The sequence below is a fragment of the Cornus florida genome, unplaced genomic scaffold (genome assembly GCF_030987335.1).
Source record: "Cornus florida cultivar Cherokee Brave unplaced genomic scaffold, ASM3098733v1 CherokeeBrave_3.0.0_Hap2_Chr11, whole genome shotgun sequence".
In the NCBI taxonomy this organism is placed as follows: Eukaryota; Viridiplantae; Streptophyta; class Magnoliopsida; order Cornales; family Cornaceae; genus Cornus; species Cornus florida.
In genome coordinates this window covers 116187120-116213546 of record NW_026775581.1, presented here as the reverse complement: position 1 = coordinate 116213546, position 26427 = coordinate 116187120, and the positions used below count along the sequence as shown (strand labels likewise).

The window sequence follows — 26427 nt, the reverse complement described above, 5'->3', positions numbered from 1 at the left end:
AGTGCAATTAGTAAATTTGGTCGTGCCTCATGAAATTTTAGGTTTAAGATTCGAATCTTTTGAATGGTGCAAATAATTTCTTCAATCCGAATTTTGGGTATCAACTAAGAAATATATATATATATATATATATATATATATATATATACCCAAATCTTCATCCAGTTAGTGGAGAAGAAAAGAATGTCAATGGGATTGACGAATGGGTGCAATTGGGTAGGTAAAGAGGGTATGCTTTATGGTGTCAAAAGTCTTCCATGAAATGTTTGCGCCACAAAAAAATAAGAAGTAAAATAAAGCTGAATTGTTCACCCACTTTGAGTGGTCTCTATTGTTATGGTCCTTGTGGGTAGCTAAATATGATAAAAGCAACTTTCATAAATTTGGGACTACGAGAGCGAGCCCACGTGTTTGAATATATGTGTGGGAATATATTGTCACGTGAATAAAGACAACATAGGCAATAGTGCAACTCTTAGGACGTGTTTGGCATGCATTTTACTTTAGATATTTTATTTTTGGTTAAAATAGAAATAGTATTTTTACTATTGGAGTGTTTTGGCAAAAATCGGAAGCACGTTTGGGAACGATCTTTTACTGTAAAAATATCGGAAACAAAAACATGCAAAACATGTTTGGTAAGTCATGCGTTTCAAGAATTTTAAAAACAAAACATATTTGGTAGCTCCAACGGTTGTAAACAAAATAAAATAGAAACAAAAAACATGTTTGGTTATCATTGTTTTTAATTTATTTTTATAAATTTTAAATTTATTTATAAATTTATTTCTATATAAATAGTCTATATATTTTTAATAAATATATTAAAATTTGAACACACAAACACACACACACACACACACATACACAACATGTTATCTTGATCTGAAACTACACTTTAAGTTATTTGAAATTTCCTGGTATAGTTTGTTCCTTTGGTGATGATTGTCCATAGGTTTGTGTTTCATTCATTTTGCTCATTTTTCGCATTAGCGAAAGAAGAAAAAAAAAATATTACACAGCTCTGATAATAATTTTCGACTCTTGTAAGTCTGCATTGGTGGGAATTTAACTCCAAAATACAGATTCTTGCCTTTTCTTTTGTAAAAAAATGTAAACCCCCACCAAATTATATATATATTAATTTTTGTAATAACCTATTTACAAGTTATTTGTAATAACCTACTTCAATTTTATTATCATTATACATGTATAGTCCAACTCAATATTAAAAATAAATAATCTCTAGTCACATTTTACTATACTACATGAGAGTCAACATTTGTAAAAAAATTTGCAATAACCTATTTACAAGTTCTTTACAATAACCTGCTTCAATTTTATTATGATTATACATGTATAGTCCAACTCAACATTAAAAATAAATAATCTCTAGTCACATTTTACAATACTACATGAGAGTCAATATTTATAAAAAAAATTTGCAATAACCTATTTACAAGTTCTTTGCAATAACCTGCTTCAATTTTATTATCCTGATACCTGTATAGTCCAACACAACATTAAAATAAAAACAAACTCAATTGAAAGCATAATTGAAATAGAGTGTATAACATTTACAAGTCCTTAAATATTCAACCAACAAATTAAACAAGTTTAAGTTGCACATAAAATGTTTGGAACAAAGCATTAACAATACATAGTTGTCACTAAAAATTGATAAGAAGTTCATAAAGTGGATGACAATGGCAACGACACATCATCTTCATAACAGCACATGTGACCTTCAAGAGAGCATCAACACACTTCATATCTGCAATAATAGCATTTAAGTTGAATTATATATTTGTAAAAAAGATTTATATTACATATATATATTGCAAGCTCACAATAGCAACAAATATATTACATACAAAAGAAAAAATATACCATCACTTTCAGAAGGATCAAGAGTGCTGAAGAGAATTCCAAATTTGATCAGCAATAGTATTACGCAACTGATCCATTTCTCGAAGCTGAGCCGAAGGCACATGCTCAACAATCTCATCATCTTCACCATCACTTTGAGAAGGATCATTACCATCAAATATGTCATCAGGCTGATGCTGATTTTTGATGAAATTATGTAATGTGCAACAAGCCATTACAATCAATACTTATGTTGAAAACTTATAAGGAGGTTTTGCCCTCAAAATAGCGAATCTCATCTTCAATAACCCAAAGCATCGCTCAATTATATTTCTCAAAGATGAATGCCTATGATTGAACACTTCCTCCCGACCACGAGGTTGTCTAGTCCTACGGTATTCCTGAAAGTGGTAAGTATGACTTCGAAATGGGGCCAAATAACCAGGCTTATTGGCATACCCTGAGTCCACCAAATAATACTTACCTGCCATGTTTAGAATACATAAAGATATATACAGTATGATAAACTAACCATATATTAAATGAATTTGTAAAATAATATTACCTGCTGGTGGAGCTGGAAAGTTCATTGCCTCATTTTCAGTACACTCATTTAGGATTCTCGAATCATTAGCTGAGCCTTCCCACCCAGCTAGCACATATGTGAACCTCATGTCAAAGTCACATACAACCATTACATTTTGTGTAGTATAACCCTTTCTACCACGAAATGGAAGTTGTGTACATGCTGGCAGAGTTGCAGGAATGTGGGTTCCATCTCTAGCTCCCACACAATGCCTGAAGTAAGGGTAAAACCTAGAAGACTCTCTAATCTTATTCGGAATCACATAAAAATTAGGAGGGGCAATGATATGGGTGCCCAACTGACATACTGCATGCAACACAGCATGGAAGTGTCTAGGAATGGTTTCAGTGGAGTGTTGAAATCTCTCTGTTACAACACGATTCCTTTGATTATGAGATAAAGTGAGCAAAAAGATTGCCACTTGTTCATAAACAGTTAAAAATTTAGAATCCTTCAGCCCTATACCTTTCAGGGTACTACACAATGTTCTGAAAACTTCAGGGTACATCCTAAAATTTTCATAACATCTTTCTCTATGGCCGTTTAAAATCTCCATAACATATGTTTCCCCTTGTAAAATGGAATCCCTACAACGCCTCTTTTGATAGAAGTTCTGCTCTTCTAAAAGAGCAGCAAATATTAAGACACTCTCATTGTCCTCCTCATCGTCATATAATTGAATTATTCTTCTTATATTGTTCCACATATCCATTACCCTATTTAAAGATTTAATACAAGCAAAACATTTAAGTTAATAAGCAAATCAATTAAATAATAAACAAAACATTTAAATAATAAAACAAACATTTAAATAATGGTATTAAAGTATTTGAGTACTAACAGGCATCCAAGAAATAAAATTATTTAAGTTATTATAGCCATCCAAATGTGAGATAATAAAAGTATTTAAGTTATTACAGCAATCCAGATATGAGATAATAAAAATATTTAAGTTATTACAGTAATCCAAATGTGAGATAATAAAAGTATTTAAGTTATTACAGTCATCCAAATATGAGATAATAAAAGTATTTAAGTTATTACAGCAATCCAGATGTGAGATAATAAAAATATTTAAGTTATTACAGTAATCCAGATGTGAGATAATAAAAATATTTAAATTATTACAATCATCCAAATGTGAGATAATAAAAGTATTTAAGTTATTACAGTCATCCAAATATGAGATAGTAATAAGTTAAACGATGACACAAAACACAATCATTCATAAAGAAAAGCTCAAACATTCAATGCCCAACCAATTCTTACATCCTCAGGTGCCGAAAGAAAAAATTTCTGCCACTTCTCATAATCATGTAATAACTTCGATACCTTAGCGAATTGGGCCATCTTAATTCCAGGTATTTTTTGTAAAAGGAGCATGGAGGCATCAAACATTTCATAATCTCTATCATTTTTTGAGGGAGAGAGAGCTTCATCATCTCCTTTCTCACATGAAGATACACGAGTAGAAGTATAAGATGCTTTAGCTGCTTTCTCTATTGCAGCTTCCATTCTCTCAGCTCTCCTCTCAGAATTCTCATTCATGTTTGACAAGAGTGCAGTTATACCAGGAGATAAAGCATCTCTTTTGGCTTTCTTACCTTTACGTAAAGGTGGGGGACTGACCTCACAACCCTCTTCCTCATCATCGTCATCATTGGGAGTGGGCAAAATGATTGTGGGTGGTGCTGTAGTGGATGGGTGGGCATGCATCCCTTTTGCATATGTGTCCCCAAATATAGTCGACATCTTGTCAAAATGCTTACATCCATACTTTTTATACTTATTTGCATTCGTAACAACCTACAAATTTTGTTATAATATTAACCACATAACCAATAATATACAAGATTTTATTATTTATTTAGAACTAATAATTAAATTACTAACCTTGCACAACCTGTCCCATCTCTCTTCCTCAACTATAACCATGTCCGTCTCATTGTTATATCCCACGCCAGTCTCCGATAATAATTTCTTAAATTCAGTATAAATTTTCCTCAAACCATTAAACTTATTCCGAAGTTGGGTTAAACCAAATTTTCTCCCCGTTTGAACATTCATTTGTTTGACTAAATTACTCCAACCACTTTTACTAAATGTTGTGCCACTACGATTATTAGCTTTAACTTCTTCTACCATAATATTCACGAATTTTTCAATGAGTGACTCATCCCATAACAATTTTCCATCGTTCGTAACTTCAACCACTTCTTCAATTGTGAGAGAATCACCGCATTGTTCCACATTCTCAACATTCATATCCATCTAACATATTAATAACAACACTATAATTAATAACAAAAAAATAATAATTTTAAACTAGGAAAAACTATTGATGGTATTAAAGTTACTCTATCACAACTACTGATTCATGAATGTTTATACTATTACAATATGTTTATTCCCTTTTTATACATTTGCTAGAAAGAGCTTATGATTTTAGGTTTTACTTAGTTCCTAGGAAACGTACATATAGTTAATATGGCATAAGTGCTGGAAAGCCCTACGAGAAGTTCACACATTTAATAAAGAATACTGAATCAAAATATAAAAAATAAAAAACAAGAAGAGAAAGGAGAAATTGGTGATAAATGTTATAATATTAGGTATTTTACTAAAGGGAAATATGGTCATTTCATTGTAATAGCAATTGTATATATATACACATATGTGATAGGAGAAGGAAAGCACTCTTACTCACAAAATTTCACTAATAATTGAAACCCTGACTCAAACTAATAAATTAAGAATGAACCAAAAATATAAAAATAAAACTGGAGAAAAAAATTACAATCCAAAGTAAACTTACAAAGAGTAAAATAAAAACAAAAGAAAAAATAATAATAATAATGCTTCTAAAAAGAAAAAGTAAAGAGAGTGTTTAATGTAAGAGGTTAAAAATTGAGTGAAAATTAGAGTTTTGAATTAAAAATGGCCAAATATAACGTACCTTTTGAACGAGAGTGTTTGGACGTAAAAAGTTAAAAATTTGTATGTGTTGAATTAAAGATGACCTTATTCAAGGAATCTTTTAGTAAACAAGACATTTTTATGTAAAAAGTTAGAAACTAGGAGTGAAAATGAGATTTTATAGTTAAAAATAACTTTATTCAATGTATATTTGAAGGAACGAATTTGTTTTATTGTAAAAAGTCAGAAACTTCGACTGAAAAAGAGAGTTTTTAGTTAAAATGACCTTATTCAACGTACCTTTGGAAGGAACGAGAGTGTTTTGATATAAGAAGTTGAAATCTTTTGAGCGAAAATGAAAGTTTTGAGTTAAAAATGACCTTATCCAAGGTACATTGGATGGAAAGAGAATGTTTTGATTTTAAAAGAGATGAACTTTGAGTAAAATCGAGACTTTTGAGTTAAAAATTACCTTATTCAAGGTACCTTTTGAAGGAATGATTGGTTTCATGTAAAAAAGAGACACACTTTGAGTGAGAATGAAAGTTTTAAGTTTAAAATGACCTTATTAAAGGTAGATTTGAGGAAACCATAGTGTTTTGATGTAAAACGTTAGAAATTTTAAGTGAAAGTGAGAATTTAAGGTTAAAAATTACCTTATTCAAGGTACGTTTGAAAGAACAAGAGTGTTAAAAGTAAAAAGTTAGAAACTTTGGATGAAAGTGAGTTTTGAGATAAAAATGACCTTATTCAACTTATTAAAAAAAAAAAAAAAAAGAGACCTTGTTCAAAGTACCTTTTGAAGTGTCTAAAGTGTTTTAATGTGACAAGTTAGAAACTTACAGTGAAAATGAGAGTTTTGAGTTAAAAATGACTTTATTCAAGGTACCTTTATAGAAACAAGAGTGTTTTGATGTAAATGTAATAAACTAGGAGTGAAAATGAGATATTTGAGTTAAAAATAACCATATTCAAGGTACCTTTGTAGGACGAGAGTGTGTTCATATAAAAAGTTAGAATCTTTGAGTGAAAACGAGTGTTTTTGGTTAAAAATGACCTTCTTCAAGGTACCTTTAAAGGAAATATAGTGTTTTGATGTAAAAACTTACAAACTTCGAGTGAAATTTAGTGTTTTGAATTCAAAATGACCTACAAGAGTTTTTTTACATAAAAAGTGTTAAACTTTTAATCAAAATGAGAGTTTTGATTTAATACCTTTTGAAGTAACGAAAGTGTTTTGATGAGATGAAATAAAAATGAGATGAATGACTAATAAGACGACTTTCAATCAAAGGAGAAAGAAAAAAAAAATTCTATTCTGTAAGACTATAATTTATATAAACAGCATAACCAACTTTCATTTGGTAAAACCGTGTATTTAGTACATGGAAATGCTAAAGTTCAGACATGCAACTTATATGCAATCACTTGAAACAGAGTTAAAAAATTGCATGTAAATTATTGAGCGAGATGTTGAACCTTTTGATTGCTGCATGAATTTGAGGTGCTAGATACAAATCTGCCTGAAAGAGTAGCCAAAATATATATGCATAACAAAAGTAATTTGTAAGCACGTGTACTGCATTTAATAAGGGTCCAAGGTGCTATGCCACATATAACTCTGATCAAGGCCGAGATAACCGTAATTATTAATGCAAACAATTCTGATTCCTTGTTTAACATGCTTTGTGATGCCCTAAAATTATAAAAACAAAACAATATAAAATAAATAAATAAATAAAGACATTGCACCTCTTTGAAAACAATTACATCATAAAATATTGAAGTACACTTAGCTACCTATCTAAGCTACAATACAAGTGTACAAGCAAACAAAGTGGATCAATCCATATTATATACATCTGCAATCTAATTCACTACTCAAGCGAATTTTTTTCCCTAAAACAGTTTTCTATTGAGTTAAAGTTCTTGAATTAGCAATTTAAATAATTTGAATGCAATGATTCACATTATAATCGTATTTTCAGAGCTTCATCCTGATCTTTCAGTCAGTCTTAAACGAGCACTAGCTCTTTGAACCACGTCCATCTAACCTGGCTTGATTCTTACGAATCTCCTGTTCCAGGTTATTCTTTTGCCCTTGATCTTGATTCTCAATTTATATAAGCTCTATCGCAGCAATTTTGCTCATTTTTGCTTACAAAACGTCCTAAAATTTTGGGTTCAGCTTTTCCATCTAAAAAGGGGAAAACCCAGTATTCATTATGTGTCTCATATGTCCTTATGAGTTCATCCTTATGGATTCAAACTCAACAATGCAATCGGATTTTGGATGCAAGAATGCAAGTGAACAACTTTACAAGACATCACCAATGTCAAATTTTCATATCTAGATATATAACATATTAAAACAAATGACCTCCGTATTAATTATTATATAATCTGAGTGATGAAAATATCAATTTGAGTTGCATTAGCCAAAAGTACAACACAATGGCACATTAATTGAAATAGTACCAAACAAAAAGCAAAGAAAGCATCAAGTAATTAGTAGAAATAAAAACAACAAATCTGGAAAACTAGTTCAAGAAGACAAAGAAAGAGAAAAGAAACAGAAAATACCCTAAAAATAATAAAAGACTTCGATATGATCAAGCCTGCACAGCTGTACAGAAATGGGTTGATAATCAAGGAAGAGAATGATAACTCTACATGAACAACGGCTTAGAGAGGGAGAGAAATGAGGAAAGAGTAACGGGTAGGGCGGTGGAATCCTAGGGTTTTGATAAGATAAACACTACAAAATTTACAAAAATGGGTTGATGATCAAGAAAGAGAACCATACCTCTACATGAACAATGGTGATAATAGGTTTTGATTCTTGCAGACAGATAGATAAACTGAAATAAATGGGTTCTGAACTTCTGATTCTTGTAGATTTGGGCAAGTTCAGAGTAGAGATGGAGGCGATTGGAAATCGCCATTGAATCGTAGAGAGCGTATCGGGAGAGGAGAGAGAAAATTTGTGTAAAAATAACCTAAAATGTTTATATAGCTGAAACAAATTCGGCCGACTGTTTCATCCGCTACAGTGCTTTTTATTGGGCTACAGTGTTGAAACAACAAAAAACACCAATTTGGTGTTTCACTTTTGGGCCAAAATTTGGTACTGTTTAAAACATTGTTTTTTACTGTTTAAAACAAAACAAGTGCTACCAAACATGTTTTTGGGCCTGAAATGAAACCCTGCAACAAAAACACCAAAGTAAAACACCAACCAAACAGGCCCTTACAATTGGAATTATTCGATATACAATTTGAATTGGAGTTGAAATATGTATAAATAGGTGAATATATAGTTTTATTTAATAGTTTATATTTTGTAGTAAATAAATAAGTGTTCATCCGTTATAGTTAGTATCAAAGTCAAACCTAATTTTTAATTCAGTGTCACGTCAAGCACCTGGCCCAGAGGGCGTTCGGGTCTAGACCTCGAGTAGACAGGGTGACCCGACCGCAACTAGCGCGTTGCACAGGTTCGGATTAGATTTAGATGGGAATTGAAGTGTGAATCAATAAGTGGGTTTGCACCTATTAGCCTTTAAGCTTTTGGGTAAATAAATAAACGTCCCCCGTTACAACATTCAATAATTCCAATTCACTCCGAAGTTTAAAAGTTAAAGGCATGTTTGGTACGCATTTTCTTTTAGCTTAAAATAAAATAAGTGTTTTGTTATAAAGTATTTTGAATAGTAATTAAAAACATAACTTCCATTTGTTACAAGATTTTTTGAAGTAAAAATATAAAAACTTATTTGATAAAAAAAATTATTAGTTTAAAAATGTCATTTAAAAGTTTTTTTTTACACTTTTCATCGCTACAATATCAAACACTACAGTGCGAAAACATATAAAAATACTAAATTGATGTTTTAATTTTTTGCCACTATGACATTGTGCAAAACAAAACCGTTTTTACCAAAAGTGTTTTCTTCACTATTCATTGCTACAGTATCCGAAAAAAACAAACACAAATAAATAAAATGCATACCAAACAATCCCTAAACCAATATATATTGCATGAATTAATGGTAATAAATTAGAATAATTTAATCAAATATATCATATATTTTAAAAAATATTCCAAATTAAGCAAGATTTATAAGATTAAATCTACCCTGTGGATTGGTATTAATTGTTTCTTATATATCATTATGTTGTCATCATCTTAGCCATTTGTCTTGTATGAATAGGGAACACAAATTCTATTTTTTCATTGTTTCTTATTATATCATTTAATTTATTTAATATTATTTTTAATTTTATCATTCTATGTAAGTTTTGATCTGACACCTTTGTCACTTATCTTCTAGTGACTTTAACCATCTTATAGAATTTTTCTTGTAATTTATTTAAAATTATTTTGTCACATTCAATACAACTAAATTGCCCCCATTTTGTTCACTCTGCCTTACTGCATCACCATTTATCTTTTCATCTGTTTGTAATATCGCTATCTTTTAATACTTTATCAAATTGATGTTCCATATATTTTGATTTAGTTTTACTAAGTTTTAAGCCCTTTGCTTCTAAAGTTCATTGGTCCCTACTGAATATTAGAGGATTAACTCAAACAACTTAAATTAATCTTTACCACTGCTCCTTCGCCAACACAGTATCTCCAAAGGGAAAGTTGAGTGTTTAAAGTCCCGAGGGTTAGTTTCTCGCCCAAAATAAGAACCAAAATAAGAAACATAAATACGAGTTAATTTTAGATTAAAGAAAGGCAATGCGCAGAATAGTTGCAGATCAGCACAACATGTTCATTGTTACCCTACTGAATTAGTATATGAATCTTGTAATTTATGAACTTCAAAGCACAGCCGAAAACACTGAACTTTTGGACAAATAAATCTCAAACTTCTTAAAATAAAATAAAATAAATGAGAGAGAGAAAAGGAAGAAGAAAGCCAAAAGAAACTTTTGGAACTACATTTTTATAAGCAGTGAACTATAGTAAAAGCTACACTGTCAAACTGCTAACTGATTTCTTGCCATAAGCTAAGCCTACAAAACCACATGGTCAGCAAAACAATGCACAATGTCCATACCATTGTTGCTTGGATTCTACTTTTGTCATGTATGGGAGCTTGGACTAAATTTTCTCCAATTTCAAAGTTTCAATTCGTTGCTCCCAAACATAGCATTTCCTAATTTAATTTGCTTGATCCTTTAGTCAACGTCCACAGTACTTTTCCTCTGAGGTAATTGCATGCTAACTATGTCCTCTCTAGGCAGACTGTAAACTGATCCGTTACCTGATTCATCAGCCATTTGTCGACTTTCAGGGGTTGTTAATGCAAGAAGGTGAGTAGCCTCCTTGTTTTTCCGGCAGACAAGGTATGCAATTCCAGCCAAGTAGATCAACATGCCTGAAAATCCCAATATTCCACAAAAAATTTTGCCCACGAGCTTTAAATGGCTATGAAGAAGCAATTTTATGAAGCTGGATGCAAGATAGTATATATTTATGCCCATAATCAGGGAGCCAATGATCCAAGTGGTTGCTGAAATCTGCAATGAGATGAAAGAACTATAAGAAAATGTGCACTGTTCATGGATATAAGCCTTTCACATTAAAGACTTGAAGGCTTTGCATACCCTCTTTAAGATCTTGATAAGCCTTTCACATCAACGATTTGGAAGGCTTTTGGATACCCCTTTAAGATCTATATTCCATTTCACTACTACTTAATGTCTAATTGGTGTATTTTCTGAATTATGACCAATGCAAGAAATGGAGAACACACATGCTTGACCACATATGTTTTGGCAGAAAATCCTCATATGCAATTCTCAAAGGTACCACAAATATCAAATGCAAAATTTTTTTTTACCCCCTTTTCTGTGGTCATTGCAATGCAATAAGAAGTTCAAGCTATACTTTAGTCCAAAATTCATGTGACAAATGATGAATGCAACAAGCAGACAAAAACCTTATATATTTCTAAGTTGCTAAAGCTCCAACTTTTTACGACCTAAACATAAAAAATAAATAAATAAATTTGCATATACGTATACAAGTATACACTACTTGTATGTTTGTAGTGTATATTTACATGTATGTATACTGTTGGACTCAAGTTTCACGACAGAAATAAAATTTGCCAGTCAAGATGAATACCGCAATTGAATTGGCATATGAACCCATTTTGGTCTTGCAGCTGGTGAACTTGAGAAGTGGAATGAGAGCAAAAGGAAGTTCAAATGATAAAATCATCTGTCGAGACAACACCAAAAGTTAGCTTGCCTTAAACATTACAAAATGACAACAACAAAATAACAAGAAAAAGAATAGTATTCATGTGTGAGCATTCTGAGAGGCAGGAACATGATGCCATGTCATATCCAAATTGAAATTTACATGAAAGAATGAAAACCTTGGACAGTTTCCCCAAGCAGAAATAGCACCACACACGTGTATAAAGTAAGTTTAGCTAGATATTAAGGTTTGGGGAGTATGTTCTCTTGGTAAATTTGAAGTACATACATTTCTCCTCTATTAAATTATTAACCTACGTGTCTGCAGTGCTTTTGCAAAGTATGGTAACTTCAGAAAATAATCGCATTTGATGCAGCCTGGAATCCTAGTATGACTAAGTATCCAAGGCTAAACTGGCATTTAACCATTAAAATAAACAAAGGCATAAAAATAAAAAATAAAAAAAAATCAGAAAGATTCCCACCCACCAAACCCCCGCCCCCCGGCCCGCGGAAGATCAAGCAAACACGTGTGTACTCTTAGCAGGGAAAAATTGTCTCAACCTCCTCTCCAAAGGTTGATGATCAGAATCATACCATCTGGAGAGATCAGAATTTCTATTATACAATATTTGGGACTCAAAGAAGGGAAAAAAAATAAAAAATAAAAACTAAAACTTTCCACGTAATGTAGGCCAAAACATATTACTGATCACTCAATTGAAGTCTTTCGTTTGCTAAGAACCAAAACAAAAAGAACATAATAAGAATCCAGAATTTTGTTTTATTCCATTTCGCCAGTTAACTCACTACCTGAGGATATGTGAACACTAGTGCACTGACTGACAGGTAAGCCATAACATCGAGAAAACTTGTTCAGTTATAAAGCGTTAAATCAAATATAAAACTTCTCAGTTTTACTTAATATGGAAAATGTATAATATGAAGGACTTGTAATAGTTTATGTATCCACCACCAAATTTGGAAAAAAGAGGAAGTACTAGTAAGTGTAATGCATTGAACCTTAATAAAGTTCCATGTTCAAAGGCAGAAAAGATTTTTTGTACTAGCACCCATTTTTCATAGTTAAAGAGAACTTAAAAGGCAACAATAACGTACCGATGCAATAATAATCAGCTTTCCAGCCCCATCAGAACCACCAATGATTGCAACAATTAGACTAGGGACTATAGCTAAGCACCGAGTTAAGAAGTTCCTTATCCATGGTTTTAGTCGTAATTCAAGAAAACCCTTCAAGAAGGAATAAGTAGTAATCATATAAGTTATGAACATAACAAGAAGAGTTACAGCTAGTCAGTAAGAACAACATATCCCTGACAGATATTCAATCATGGGAACAAAATTATGAGCAAACCGTTGGACTTTGTATAAAATTTCTTCTATCAGTATTGATAAAGCACATCCACAAGTACCAGAACTTAGTCGTAGTAATTAGTTCTGGTAGGATCCAAAGTTTAATTTTGTCCAGTGTAATCAGAAAGGTCATTCGTGAAGCATAAATTTGTGGACAAACTACCAAAAATAAAGAAATATGGATGGGTTTGCAATTCAATTGTTAGCTACTAGTTCATTAAGGTGCCGAATTATCTATATTTACTCTCACTTCATATCCTCTAAGGGAACAAGTCTACAACTTCAAGTGATGAAAATAAATTTAATACAACAAAAGGAAGTTTATTAGTAAGCTTGTTATGCATCAATTGTGTGATGGATAGGTTAACAATGCCTAAATTTCAACTTTAAGATAGATACAAGTAATATAAAGATTCTGAAAGATAATACTGAAAATTCTTCTCGGAAAGACAAGAAGAGTTGTCAGACACTTGTAACATGGAAAAGATATAGATCCAGCAAACACAATACCTGCATAACATATTGGCCAGCATATGTTCCGGTTATTGTAGAACTCTGTCCTGAGGCCAGTAAAGCAATTGCAAAGAGCTTTGAACTCCAACTACCTAATACATTCTGAAAAAATCACGGAACGTCTCAAAATACACTAATAGCAGGAGAAAATGCAGAATGCAATAAGGATTTAGATGCAAAAAGCAATTTAGCATTATCAGTTGGAATTGAAGGGTCAGAATTAAAGGACAGTTAAAATATCAGGCTGGTGTTGTAAGAAATTTGTGTCACATACTTTAAGTAAAAAGGAGGCTTCGTTCAGGTCCAAGTTTTGGCAGCTCTTCTGATAATCTGGGTTCAAATCTGAGGAGTTGCAAACTGCACCACTTACTGAGATGACAGATACATTAATGAGAAAGGCCACCATAAGGGCAAAGGCGCTTTCTATCATATAAAATCTGCAGGCCTCCTGTAAACAAGACAAGAAGTTAGATTTGGCTTGCTTTCAACTAAAACATTTACTGTTCAACTAAATCATTCACAAATATATAAAGATCACATGTAGGAAATGGTGTATAAGGGAATCAAAGTGATACATATCCATAATAGTGTAAGATCAATGAGGATGTTGGCTAACTTTTAGCCCACTTAATAAACTAGAAAGTTGGAAAGTACTCCAACAAGAATGAAATTTTACTTTGATGCCACTAACAGATCGAGGTATTTTCCTGGAAAGCACCAAGGCTGAATGTAGGAAGAGATTATGCCTGCAACAAGTGCAATATAATCAACAAAAAGGAGCATATTGTGATGGAATGCACTATTGCAATCTGGATACACATAGGAAACTTACGGCATCACCATAGCACCAAGAAGTGAAATTGCTAAGCCAGTAGCCCCATTTCCCTTAAGTTGAGGAACAAAAAGCCCATACAAGACTTCCGAAGATTTGGGATTTGCATACCCAAGTTCCGCGAAAAAGCATGCGGCAATTGTAAATACCAGAAAAGCAATCAAAAACTCAAGTTTTCTTACCTGCAAAAAGATTCACTTAATTGTTATCTTCACTATAACATGCATGCAACCATGTGCCCACTACGGATCAAATGAAATACTAACAATTTCCATTCTTGTTACTACATAGAGCATCATAAAAAATCCAATCGATCAGTGATATTCCAAAGTGCATCGAACAAAAGAGATGTTTAAATACCCCATATTGCTGTAGTGCTAGTAGAACCAATGTACTGAGCCCTGTCAGAAGAACACCACACCATACTGGAATGTTGAAGAGCATGTTCAAAGCAAAGGCTGTTCCAATCACTGGAAATGAAGATTCATATTTAGAATAAAGTTACATCACATGCCTTTAAAAATAAGTTCATATGCACGTGTGTGTGTGTGTGTGTGTTTCAAAGCAAACTGTTTGGATGAGGTTAGAATCAGTCCAAAATTCCAAATGTAATGTCAATGTCCTTTGTAAATGATTTATTTGCATAATATAAGGTCAGTGAGGTTAGCATGTCTAGCCTAATTAACATCCTACAAAAATACTAAGGAAACCAGAGTCCTTTCTGGAGAATCATAACAGTTTTAGTCACACAATTACATAATCTATGATCCTTCTGGCATAAATAGTAATCTTTTACTACTATGAATCTGGAAATGTAATGAATATGATCATACGCCTGCATAAGACAAATTCCTCTTTTAGTCAACGTGGATTCAAGCAACTTAACGAATAAGCTTAAGGCTGAACAAGAATCTGAATAGAATCTCTGTAGCTTTTATCAGACAAGAAGGTCCATGGATTCAATTGTACAAGATCAGGGAGGCAGAGATCATTTCAATAACTGGGGTAGGACAATGGGATAACAGGTAGTTACAAGGATTTGGACATGAAATGCATTATATTCCATTTATATTCCAATTCTCTTTAGTTCATGAACATTTTGTGATTCCATCACTGCTATGACAACCAAACATATTCCCACCAATTATTGTATAAAGTTAGGAAAAATGTCTAAAAGGAGTCTTAAAGACAATGACAACAGAGGGACAAAAATAAAGCAGAACAGAAATAGCTGAAAGTTTACCATTTAAATCGGGATTAGAATTGAAGATGAAATTGACTTAGGTTAACTATTTGCCAATCAAATTTCAGAACCTGGGTCATTGCAATCCCTGAAATCGATTGACAGAATATATACCTAGTCTTCCATTTGCATGTCTTATATGCACTTATACACAAAATAAACAACCTCGGAGCATACTATTATATTAAGCCCAGTGGAAAGGCTATTTAAGGGGTCTCATTTGATGCATTCTCCTTTCTTTTTCACCATTATGAGCTCATGCCCCAAAAATGACTTATTAGAGAAACACCACGGTTTGCACAAATATCTTATTCCACATTCTATTCCAGAAAGATGGGATAAATTCAATATAGACAAAAATACCTAATTTCTCTTTTAAGTGTAATATACCAAAAAGCCAGAGTTCTACACTCAGTCAGCTCACCGTGGAAGATTTTATGGTTTCTTGTTAAGTAACGCTACTGTTTTGTGGGAAAGACATGTTCTGATATTTCAAAGTGCAGCTGTTTCTCACTTTTACATGTAATATACCATAAAGCCAGGGATCCATATCTTATCAGTTCCGCATGGGAGACATCATGATTTCTTAATAAAGAAAAAGCTACTTTTTTTTTTTTTGATAAGTAATAAAGAAAAAGCTACTTTTATTCTGGGAAAAACATGTTTTGCTTTTTAAATTTGTTGAAGGATTTTAATATGTAAGTTACACCCTCTCTAACAGCTTAAGCTTTTAGACTAGATGGTTGTTAACATGGTATCAGAGCCAAAGGTCTCGAGTTCAACCTCACTGTCACCCTGAAAGCTAAAATTGAAAACATGTTGTAGGATCAAAAAGAAGGCCACATGTGAGGGGGTGTGTTGAAGGATTTAAATATGAAAGTTACACCCCAGGTCAAGTGTCCACCTGATCAGATAATTCTAACCACGCAATCATACAAAACTTGTTCAAATTGGTAGAGAAGTACATGAATGAAAAGTAGAATATTCGAAATTTCAAAAGCGTATGATGGTTGTATGATGGTTTTAGTACGCTTTCAGAAAGCATGATATGACATGGAGTGAATATCAATTCTATTTGTATAGACACCCAATGTGGTCTTCCAGTACTGTACTTAAAATGAATGGTTGCAGAAGTATTCAATTCCAATTCCAACTCCAATTAAATAAGAGTAGCCTGACCTTCGGGAATGTCACATGCAACTATTGCAATTTCAGCAATAACCCATAGGATAAAATTGGGCACCCTTGGATATTCAGCTTTACAGTGCTCGGCTAAATGCTTTCCTACAATTGAAAAAAAAAAGTAAAAAATAAGTGGATTAGTAACAACAAATTGGAAAAAACAATTAGGTTTAGGTAAATAGATTTATTGCTGAAGAGATCACATACCTGTGACAACCCCTAAGTTTGCTGCCAGGGATTGAATAATGAGAGCAGCACATGATGCAACCAATATGATCCAAAGTAACTGAAAAACAGAGAGAGTTCGGGGGAAGTGTGCAGTGACTTGTCAAAAAAAAAAAAATCTACAAAGCTGGACATGTAAGAGATATGTTGTTAAGATGATATAAAAATGACACAATCTTCTGTAAGGACTGAAGTCATGTCCCTAGATATATAAGCCGCAAAATTTCTATGAATGTGATAGGTGTCAAGCAACTCCAATTGTCTGGAGCCTATCATTAATTAGGCACATTTGAAAAAATCCTGCCAGCCACAGATCAACTAGAGAGAGAATATTGCCCTCCGAAATCTGTGAACTGCATTCTTTCAGATGAACAAAAATATAAATGGTCAAGAAACAAAAGGAAAGATGACTGTTGTGATAAAAGTAAAGGTCGCTCACATCAAAAGGAATTCTATTCTCCAACTCACACATGCATTTGGCATAACTTAACACCATGCCATTGCTCGAGTATTTTGAATTCAACTATTGAAAGTTGAAACACTCGAGTGCCAATATGTTTCAATTACATAAACTTCAATCCAGAGAAAAATATACGCACCTCATACTTGTATTGTGCTCCTGCCTGTAGATCAGTTTCAACTGTATGCAAGCCACATTATGTAATTAAGGGTATAATACTTAAGAACTGCAGAATTTTTGTCAGCATAAAATAAACTAGGACACAGTGATCTTACAATTTCCAGGATCAATATATGCAATAGAAACAAGAAACCCAGGACCCATGTAGGCAAATAGGTTTTTCCAGCTTTTTTTCTGTGTATATTTAAAAATTATAACTGTCAATCAAGCTATTTCCATTAAACTTCTGATACAAATTCTGAATGAAAAATACAGCAATTAATCCTGGATAAAAAAAAAAAAAAAAAAAAAACCCAATTAGAAACAAGTATCACATTAGTTCAATTCAAAACTTTTAAGCCCTTGGTCAATTAGGCATGCTATTACATATTTGGTGCATTGATTGAAAGTAACTGCAACCTGTAATGACTTCAAATTAAATTCTCACATCGCACAGGCACTCTACATCACATTCGGACTTCAAGGGAGTCTGCAGCAGAAGTGATTGCCAGGAAAGCATATAAATCTGCTTTCTTCTTATGGAAAGTCGGAACAAATTTGTAGTTGTTATTGATGAAATCAAATGAAATAAAAAATTGTAATTGTTCAATGCTATTGTCTAATCAGAAAGAAAATGAATGACGTTCCTCTTTTTGGACCAAGTTCCAGTATCAGCAGCAGAGTTTTTCCCTCTCTTTAGCACATAATAAATTGATTGAAAATAAATTATATAATGTTGGTTAGGGTTCGCTCATATGCTACCCAAGCATCTAAAAATTCAAAACACCTAGCCTTTTTTTTTCTTTTTTTCTTTTTCTTTTTTTTTTTAATAAAATATATTAAAAAAATGTAGCAAAAATGATGAATGGATTAAATAGATGAAGCTTAATTCAAACAATTCAGGGTCGAATTATCAATACCCACTACTTGCACTCTGCTATAGAGCCACCTTTTTTGTATTAATTAGATTATCTGAAAGATAGATATTGTTACTGTAAACTCAAACGCTTGCTATATATATAGAAATAAAAATCAAACTCACATCTGGTACGACAATTTGATTGGATTCGGAATTCTCGATCAGTGGTGCACTTGTGCTTCCAGTGCTTGTTATGAACTGCGGTTGCGCCGAAGCCGCCATTTTTCTCCTGCTCTATTATGTTCCAACGAGAGAGAGAGAAGGTTTCAATTAGTGAACTACGAAATACACATTAGATACATGTGTGTGTGTATATATATTTATTTGTACATAGATCACATTGAAACAGAGGAACGCATATGGAAACATTGAGAGCTTAGAAAATTCAAGTCAGAATAAATGAAAAGGAACGGAATGAAATAGGAGTAACATGCAAATTAAAAGGATTTAAAAGATAAATTGATACATTTCAGTGTAATGGAAGATAGAGAATAGTTCGTTATCTATGTAGAGATGGTGAATCGGCAAAGGAATAACAGGAGACAAACAAATCAATGGAAGGAATGAGTGTACTCTTCTCTTCTCCTAATACTCTCTCACTCTATATATGCATATATCAGGAGGAGTTTCTCTCTCTAAAGCCCTGAAATCTTCTGCGGTTTGTGTCTGGGCTCGTCTCTCTTGTTCATGAAGTTCTTATGGAGTTCAGAAACAGATCTGGCTGACCCACAATGGTGGACCCAATTAACCAGTGGAGAACGCCCCTTCCCACCACTCTCTCTCCTCCCTATTGTCTCTCCCTGTAACGATTTGTTTGGAATCAATTATTTTGGGATTTTAAATAAAAATAATATAATACTATTTTTACCCTTATTTAAATAATAAATAAAATATTTATTAAACAACGGGAATAATTATGTGATGGAACTATGAAACATGAAATTTATTGAAAAAAAAAAAAAAATTATTTATTATTTTTATATATAAAAATAAAAACTAAAAATACAAGAATACAAAAATGTAGATTCAGGTAAATACAAAAATATACAAAAAAAAAATATATATATATATATGTAAATTGTGCTCCATTCAGGTAAATTCTGCTCATGTAAATTCTAAATCCTGTTCCTAAAATTACACAACATACAAAATGGTGGTGGACACTAAAGTATTGGATTCCATGATTTTTGGTATAAAATTTTGCTCCTATTGAAGTACAAATATACAAATATAAATTTTTCAAAGTACAAAAATACAAAAGTGGTGGTGGATCAATCTGTTAAATGCAGTTTAAGATATTGAAGTATACCAAACAAAATTGTGTGAATTATGGAGGATTGGAGCATGATTTTGGTTATACAATTCTATATCATAGATTTTTCAAATACAAGAATATAAAAACGGTGGTGGATCAATCGATTAAACACAAACTTAAACACAGACTTTTGGTAATTTCGATATCTTATGACTTTGAGGATAATTTTTAAGTACACAATACAAAATTGGTGGTAGATACTAAGTATTGGATTCCATGACTTTTGATTAGAAAATTCTCCTCCACACGTATCTAAATAAGTATCTAAATAAATTTCAAAATGAAGACGAATAAATATAAAAAATAAAAAAAAATTAAAATCAAAATACACAAAAGACTTGAATATGCACTAACTTGGATATGCTCAACACTCAGACAAAAAAATATTAAGATATGGTAGTAGATATTTATGATAGAGTTTAATAAGAAGAAAGTGTTTAATAACGAGAAGAAGTTGAAACACTAATCAAGGAAATGTTTAATTAAAGAATATATATCCCGTCAAATCCTTTTAAAATTATAGGCAAAAAAGTCACACTCTCATATTAGTTGTCTAGTAATTAATGTTTTGTCTCCTTTTAAAATTATAGGCAAAAAAAAAAAAAAAAAAATCTTAAAGTTTCACCAAATGAAATCAATATTCCTTGTAATACAAAAGTGAGCACGTCAGTACCTACCGTTTTAAAAGTGAACAATTTGCATTTTACCTCTAGCCAATTTCTTTCCATATTGTGATGCACATGATTTATATTTTTTTATTAATCCCGACAGTACTATTCAATATGACCATCATACCCTATCTTCCTAAAAAAATGTTTTTGCATTCCTTTGTTCCAATCAAACATATTTTTGCTCTCTTCTGTCCATTTGCATTTGCTCTCTATGCTCTCCCTCCAAGGTTAGTTCATTTAAACATTTATATATATATATATATATAAAAGTATTTGATTATAGTAAGTTGTAATATATAAAAATTATTGTTGGACCATATATATATATACTAGGAAAAGGTATGTGCGATGCACGTGGTGAATATTTTGTAACTTATAAAATTTTTGTCTTCATATTGATTAATAAAAAAAAAAAAAAAACTCAACCCATCAACCCGACCCAACTCGTCCGAAAATATTCAGTCCGGGTTATGACCACAACCAATATTAAATACAATTCGGGTTGGCCCAACCCAACCCGATTGGGGTTGAGGTTGGGTTAGGGCTGGGCTGGGTTGGGCCAACCCAACTTACAGCCCTAAGATAAATAGGTAATTTGTGATATAGTTTTATAGAAACTATTTTAAACTCTGTTTAGATCAATTAATAAATAATTATTTACATTAATAATACTTGTCTAATTAGATCTCCTTTTATTAAAAAACACTTAATAAATATATAAATAGAAAATTTGAGTTAAAATTTTATAGAAACTCTTTAAATATTATATCTCTGTCTTCTGTGATAGAGTTTTATTGAAAATAAAATTTGTGATTTGTAATACAATTTTATAAAAATTATTTTATTTTCTTTAAATATATCCTTGTTTAATTAGATTTAATTTTATTAAGAAACTCATAATAAAAGTTAATTTGTGTTAGAGTTTTAGAAAAATTATTTTATTTTATATATCAATTAATAAATATTTTTTATATTAATAATTCTAGTCTAATTAGATTTTCTTTTATTAAAAAATTCATAATAATAAATAGATAAATAGATTAACTTAAATTTTATTAGATAGATTTTAGAGTTCAATTGACATTTTTTTTTTTATAAAAACTCATTGCATATCAATTAATAAATATTTTTTTATAAAAATAGATAGTTAAATACAGAAACTCTTTGCACATGTAATAATACTATAGATAAAAACTTTTTCTATATCAATTAATAAATATTTATATATATAAATAAATAAATACTTAAACACCTTGGCACAACTTCAATATTTTACTCAGAAAATTAGGTTTTCTTTTATTAAAAAATTCATAATAATAAATAGGTTAATTTGAATTTTATTAGGTACATTTTAGAGTTTTATAGAATTTTTTTTCTATAAAAACTCTTTTCTTATCAATTAATAAATATTTTTTTATATAAATAAATAAATACTGAAATACTGAAACTTTTTTCACATTTAATAAATATTTTTTAAATAAATAAATAAATACTGAAACTTTAGATTTACTTTTATTAAAAAATTCATAATAATAAATAGCTAAATAGGTTAATTCGAATTTTATTAGGTAGATTCTAAAGTTTTATAGAGTTTTTTTTTATTATTTTTTTTTATAAAAACTTTTTTCATATCAATTAATAAATATTTTTTATATAAATAAATAAATACTAAAATACTGAAACTCTTTGCACATTTAATATTTTATTTTCTTTAAATATATCCTTGTCTAATTAAATTTAATTTTATTAAGAAACTCATAATAAAAGTTAATTTGTAGTAGAGTTTTAGAAAAATTATTTTATTTTATATATCACTTAATAAGTATTTTTTATATTAATAATTCTTGTCTAATTCAATTTTCTTTTATTAAAAAATTTATAATAATAAATAAGTTAATTTAAATTTTATTAGATAGATTTTGAAGTTTGATAGAGTTTTTAAAAATAAAAAAATAAAAAATACTTTTCATATCAATTAATAAAAATATTTTTTTATAAATAGATACTTAAATACCGAAACTCTTTACACATTTAATAGTAGTATAGATAAAATCTTTTTTATATATTAATTAATAAATATTTTTATATATAATTAAATAAATATAGAAGCACTTTGGTAGAACTTCTGTATTTTACTCTGAAAATTATATTTTCTTTTATTAAAAAATTGTAATTTGTAATACGTGTTAGAGTATTATAGAAAATATTTTTAAACTCTTTTTACATGAATTAATAAATATTTTTATATTTTAATAATTCTTATCTAATTAGATTAACTTTTATTAATAAAAAAACTCATAATAAAATGTAATTTGTGGTACAATTTTAGAAACATTATTTTATTTTTTATATCAATTAAAAATATTTTTTATATTAATAATTATTGTCTACTTAGATTTTCTTTTATTAAAAAATTATAATAAATAAATATGTAATTTGTGTTAGAGTTTAATATAAACTCTTTTAAAAACTCTTATTATATCAATTAATAAATATTTTTTATTTTAATAATTATTGTCTAATTACATTTAGTTTCATTAAAAAACTAATAAGAAATAGAGAAATAGGTAATTTGTGTTAGAGTTTTTTAAAAACTCTTTTAAAACCTCTTTTTGTATCAGTTAATAAATAATATTTATATTAATAATACTTGTTTAATTAGGTTTCTTTTTATTACTCATAATAAATAGATAAACAGATAATTTGTGTTAGAGTTTTATAGAAACTCTGTTGATAGTGTTTCATGGAAAAATAAAATAGGTAATTTGTAATAGAGTTTTATAGAAATTACTTTATTTTCTTTAAATATATACTTGTCTTATTAGATTTAATTTTATTAAGAAACTCATAGTAGAGTTATATAAAAATTATTTTCTTTTATATATCAATTAATAAATATTTTTTATATTAATAATTCTTGTCTAATTAGATTTATTTTATAAAAAATTGATAATAAATAGATAAATAGGTTAATTTAAATTTTATTATGTAAATTTTAGTGTTTTATCATATTATTTGATAAATATTTTTTTACATAAATAAGTAAATACTAAAACTCTTTACACATCTAATAATAGTATAGATAAAAACTCTTTTTATATTAATTAATAAATATTTTTTTATATAAATAAATAAATATTGAAATACTCAAACTCTTTGACAGAGTTTTTGGAATTCAACTCTTTTTATATCAATTAATAAAAATTTTTTTATATAAATAAATAAGTACTGAAACTCTTTGGCAGAACTTCTCTATTTTACTCTGTAATTTTACATTTATAAAATTCTCAATTTCTGTACCCCTCCCTCCTTCCTCCATGTCTCTATTTATAGGCTTCTTGGATGAATAGGATAATGACATGTGTTTTTTTTCTGATAATGACATAATCATAACTGAACCGAGCATGTTATATTGTGATAATTGTTCATTAAAAATAACTAAAAATAAGAGTTTTATATAGAATATGATTGATTTTATTAGGTAATTTTTAGATTTTTATAAAAAGTATAATTATCCATAAAAAAAAAAACTAAAAATAAGAGTTTTATATTAAATGTGATTGGTTTTATTAGGTAAATTAGATTTTCTTCTATTAAAAAACTTGTAATAAATAAATAAATAGATAATTTGTGTTAGAGTTTAATATAAACTCTTTTTATATCAATTAATAAATATTTTTATTTTAATAATTCTTGTCTAATTATATTTACTTTTAGTAAAAAAAACTCAAAATAAATAGATAAATAGGTAATTTGTGTTTTAAAAACTCTTTAAAAATCTCCTTTTGTATCAGTTAATAAATAATTTTTTATATTAATAATACTCGTCTAATTAGGTTTCATTTTATTAAAAAACTCTTGATAAATTGATAAATTGGTAATTTGTGTTAGAGTTTTATACAAACTCTTTAAATATATCTTTATTGATAGAGTTTTATTGATAATAAAATAGGTAATTTGTATTAAAGTTTTATTGAAATTATTTTATTTTCTTTAAATATATACTTGTCTAATTAGTTTTAATTTTATTAAGATACTCATAATAAAAACTAATTTGTGGCAGAGTTTTATAAAAATTATTTTATTTTATATATCAATTAATAAATATTTTTATATTAATAAATCTTGTCTGATTAGATTTTCTTTTATTAAAATGGATAATAATAAATAGGTTAATAGGTTAATTTAAATTTTTTTTACTATTTTATTGATTTTTTTTTTTTTTTTTTAGTAAAAACTCTTTTCATATCATTTAATAAATATTTTTTTATATAAATAAATAATGAAACTCTTTACACATCTAATAATAATATAGATAAAAATTCTTTTTATATCAATTAATAAATATTTTTTTATATAAATAAATAAATACTGAAAACTCTTGACAGAGCTTCTTTTATATTTTACTCCGAAATTCAACTCAATTAATAAATATTTTTTATATAAATAAATAAATACTGAAATACTGAAACTCTTTGGCAGAGCTTCTGCATTTTACTCTGAAATTCTGGATTTCTATAATTCTCAATTTTTGTACCCCTTCCTCCTTTCTCCATACCTCTATTTATAGGCATCTTGGATGAATGGGATGATGACATGTGTCCTTTTCTGATAATGACATAATCATAATTGGGCCGGCCCGGTCATATTATGATAATAATCTATAAAAAATAACTAAAAATAAGAGTTTTATATAAAATGTGATTGATTTTATCAAGTAATTTTTAGGGTTTTATAGAAATTATAATTATCCATAAAAAATAACTAAAAATAAGAGTTTTATAAAGAATGTGATTGATTTTATTAGGTAATTTTTAAAGTTTTATAGAAACTATATTTACAAAAACTATTTTTATATCAATTAATACATATTTTTTCATATAAATAAATAAATACTGAAATACTGAAACACTGAAATACTTTGCACATTTAATAATAATATAGATATATATATATATGTCCATGTGTATTTCTTTCAATTCTGTCTTTTCTAGCTACTAAAAGAGTTTTGGAAACTTGACTATATCAAATGGTTTGTAATGTAATACAATATGTAAGAGGGGTTTTTATAGAAAAAAAGGAGTAGGAAACCCATTCAGCCCGAGTTCACATAAACTAGGTAGAGACCTACATGAGGTGTTACAACACTTCAGTCAATTTAGGGCTATGTAATACATTAGTTTATTATAGAGGGCATTTAAGATGTTTTGCCTTTTATTTTTTTTATTAAAAAAGTTAGTTAAAGGAGAGACTGTGGTGGTAAATACATAATGACATCAGGTGAAAAATGGTCGGAAGTGAAATGCAAGGGGGTAAGTTGCTCACTTTTGAAACTATAGGACTTAACTTGCTCACTTTTATACCATATAAGGGTATTATGTTCACTTGGTAAAACTTTAGGGGTGTTTTTTTGCACTTTTGCCAGAAATTATATCATATTCTTCTTTTAAGTTTAAATGTGTGTATTACAAAGTTGGGAAGTTTTTGAAACTTCAAGGGATAATTATGAAAAAATAATATAATTTTTATTTGGACTTGTCAAATGGGACAACTAATTTGGAACATCTTAAAAATGAATAATGAACAACTAATGTGGGGCAGATGGAGTAAAAGATTAAAAAATACATTTCATATATTATTCCTTTTAAAATTTCAAACTCATCTAGCTGTAATTACAAGATATAAATTTGGTGCTTTTAAATGTAATAAAAGAATCTGTAATACAAATTAAATTTTATTCTTTTGATCAGTAAAGATTCCTGAAACAATTTATTGAAAATCCTTAGGGCTAGTTAAGTTCATCCAAATGCTCATGGTAAAGATTTGTTAGAATTTATAGTCAAAATTCTAATCGAGTCCAAGGTGAATTCAATTTTAAGCTCGAGATCAACCTATATATGCAAACTAAAAAAAATAAAAGATTCAAATTGAACTCAATCAA

The 26427-nt window shown here is 29.5% G+C and overlaps 3 protein-coding genes across 4 annotated transcripts; all 3 read right to left on the bottom strand.

Annotated features, from left to right (window-relative positions):
- Positions 1 to 1907: 1907 nt before the first annotated feature.
- LOC132281928 (protein ALP1-like) lies at positions 1908 to 3167 on the bottom strand. The gene is made up of 3 exons (XM_059783578.1): positions 2435 to 3167; positions 2148 to 2353; positions 1908 to 2066 (listed from the first exon to the last, which is right to left on the bottom strand). Exons 1-3 carry the CDS (start codon positions 3165 to 3167, stop codon positions 1908 to 1910), a joined length of 1098 nt encoding a protein of 365 aa, XP_059639561.1.
- Positions 3168 to 3694: 527 nt separating this feature from the next.
- LOC132281925 (uncharacterized) lies at positions 3695 to 4726 on the bottom strand. Its single transcript, XM_059783577.1, has 2 exons — positions 4349 to 4726; positions 3695 to 4261 (listed from the first exon to the last, which is right to left on the bottom strand). Exons 1-2 carry the CDS (start codon positions 4724 to 4726, stop codon positions 3695 to 3697), a joined length of 945 nt encoding a protein of 314 aa, XP_059639560.1.
- A 5587-nt stretch (positions 4727 to 10313) lies between these two features.
- LOC132286080 (metal transporter Nramp1) lies at positions 10314 to 19292 on the bottom strand. 2 transcript variants are annotated; one of them, XM_059788338.1, is made up of 14 exons: positions 18967 to 19292; positions 18624 to 18734; positions 17698 to 17776; positions 17562 to 17602; positions 16945 to 17023; positions 16735 to 16839; positions 14673 to 14782; positions 14313 to 14494; positions 14157 to 14226; positions 13755 to 13928; positions 13478 to 13582; positions 12713 to 12844; positions 11517 to 11612; positions 10314 to 10906 (listed from the first exon to the last, which is right to left on the bottom strand). In XM_059788338.1, exons 2-14 carry the CDS (start codon positions 18720 to 18722, stop codon positions 10565 to 10567), a joined length of 1614 nt encoding a protein of 537 aa, XP_059644321.1. In that variant the 5' UTR covers positions 18723 to 18734; positions 18967 to 19292; the 3' UTR covers positions 10314 to 10564. The 2 variants fall into 2 exon arrangements, with proteins under 2 accessions (XP_059644321.1, XP_059644322.1); XM_059788339.1 differs by having other exon boundaries at positions 18624 to 19292.
- Between the last annotated feature and the right edge of the window lie 7135 nt (positions 19293 to 26427).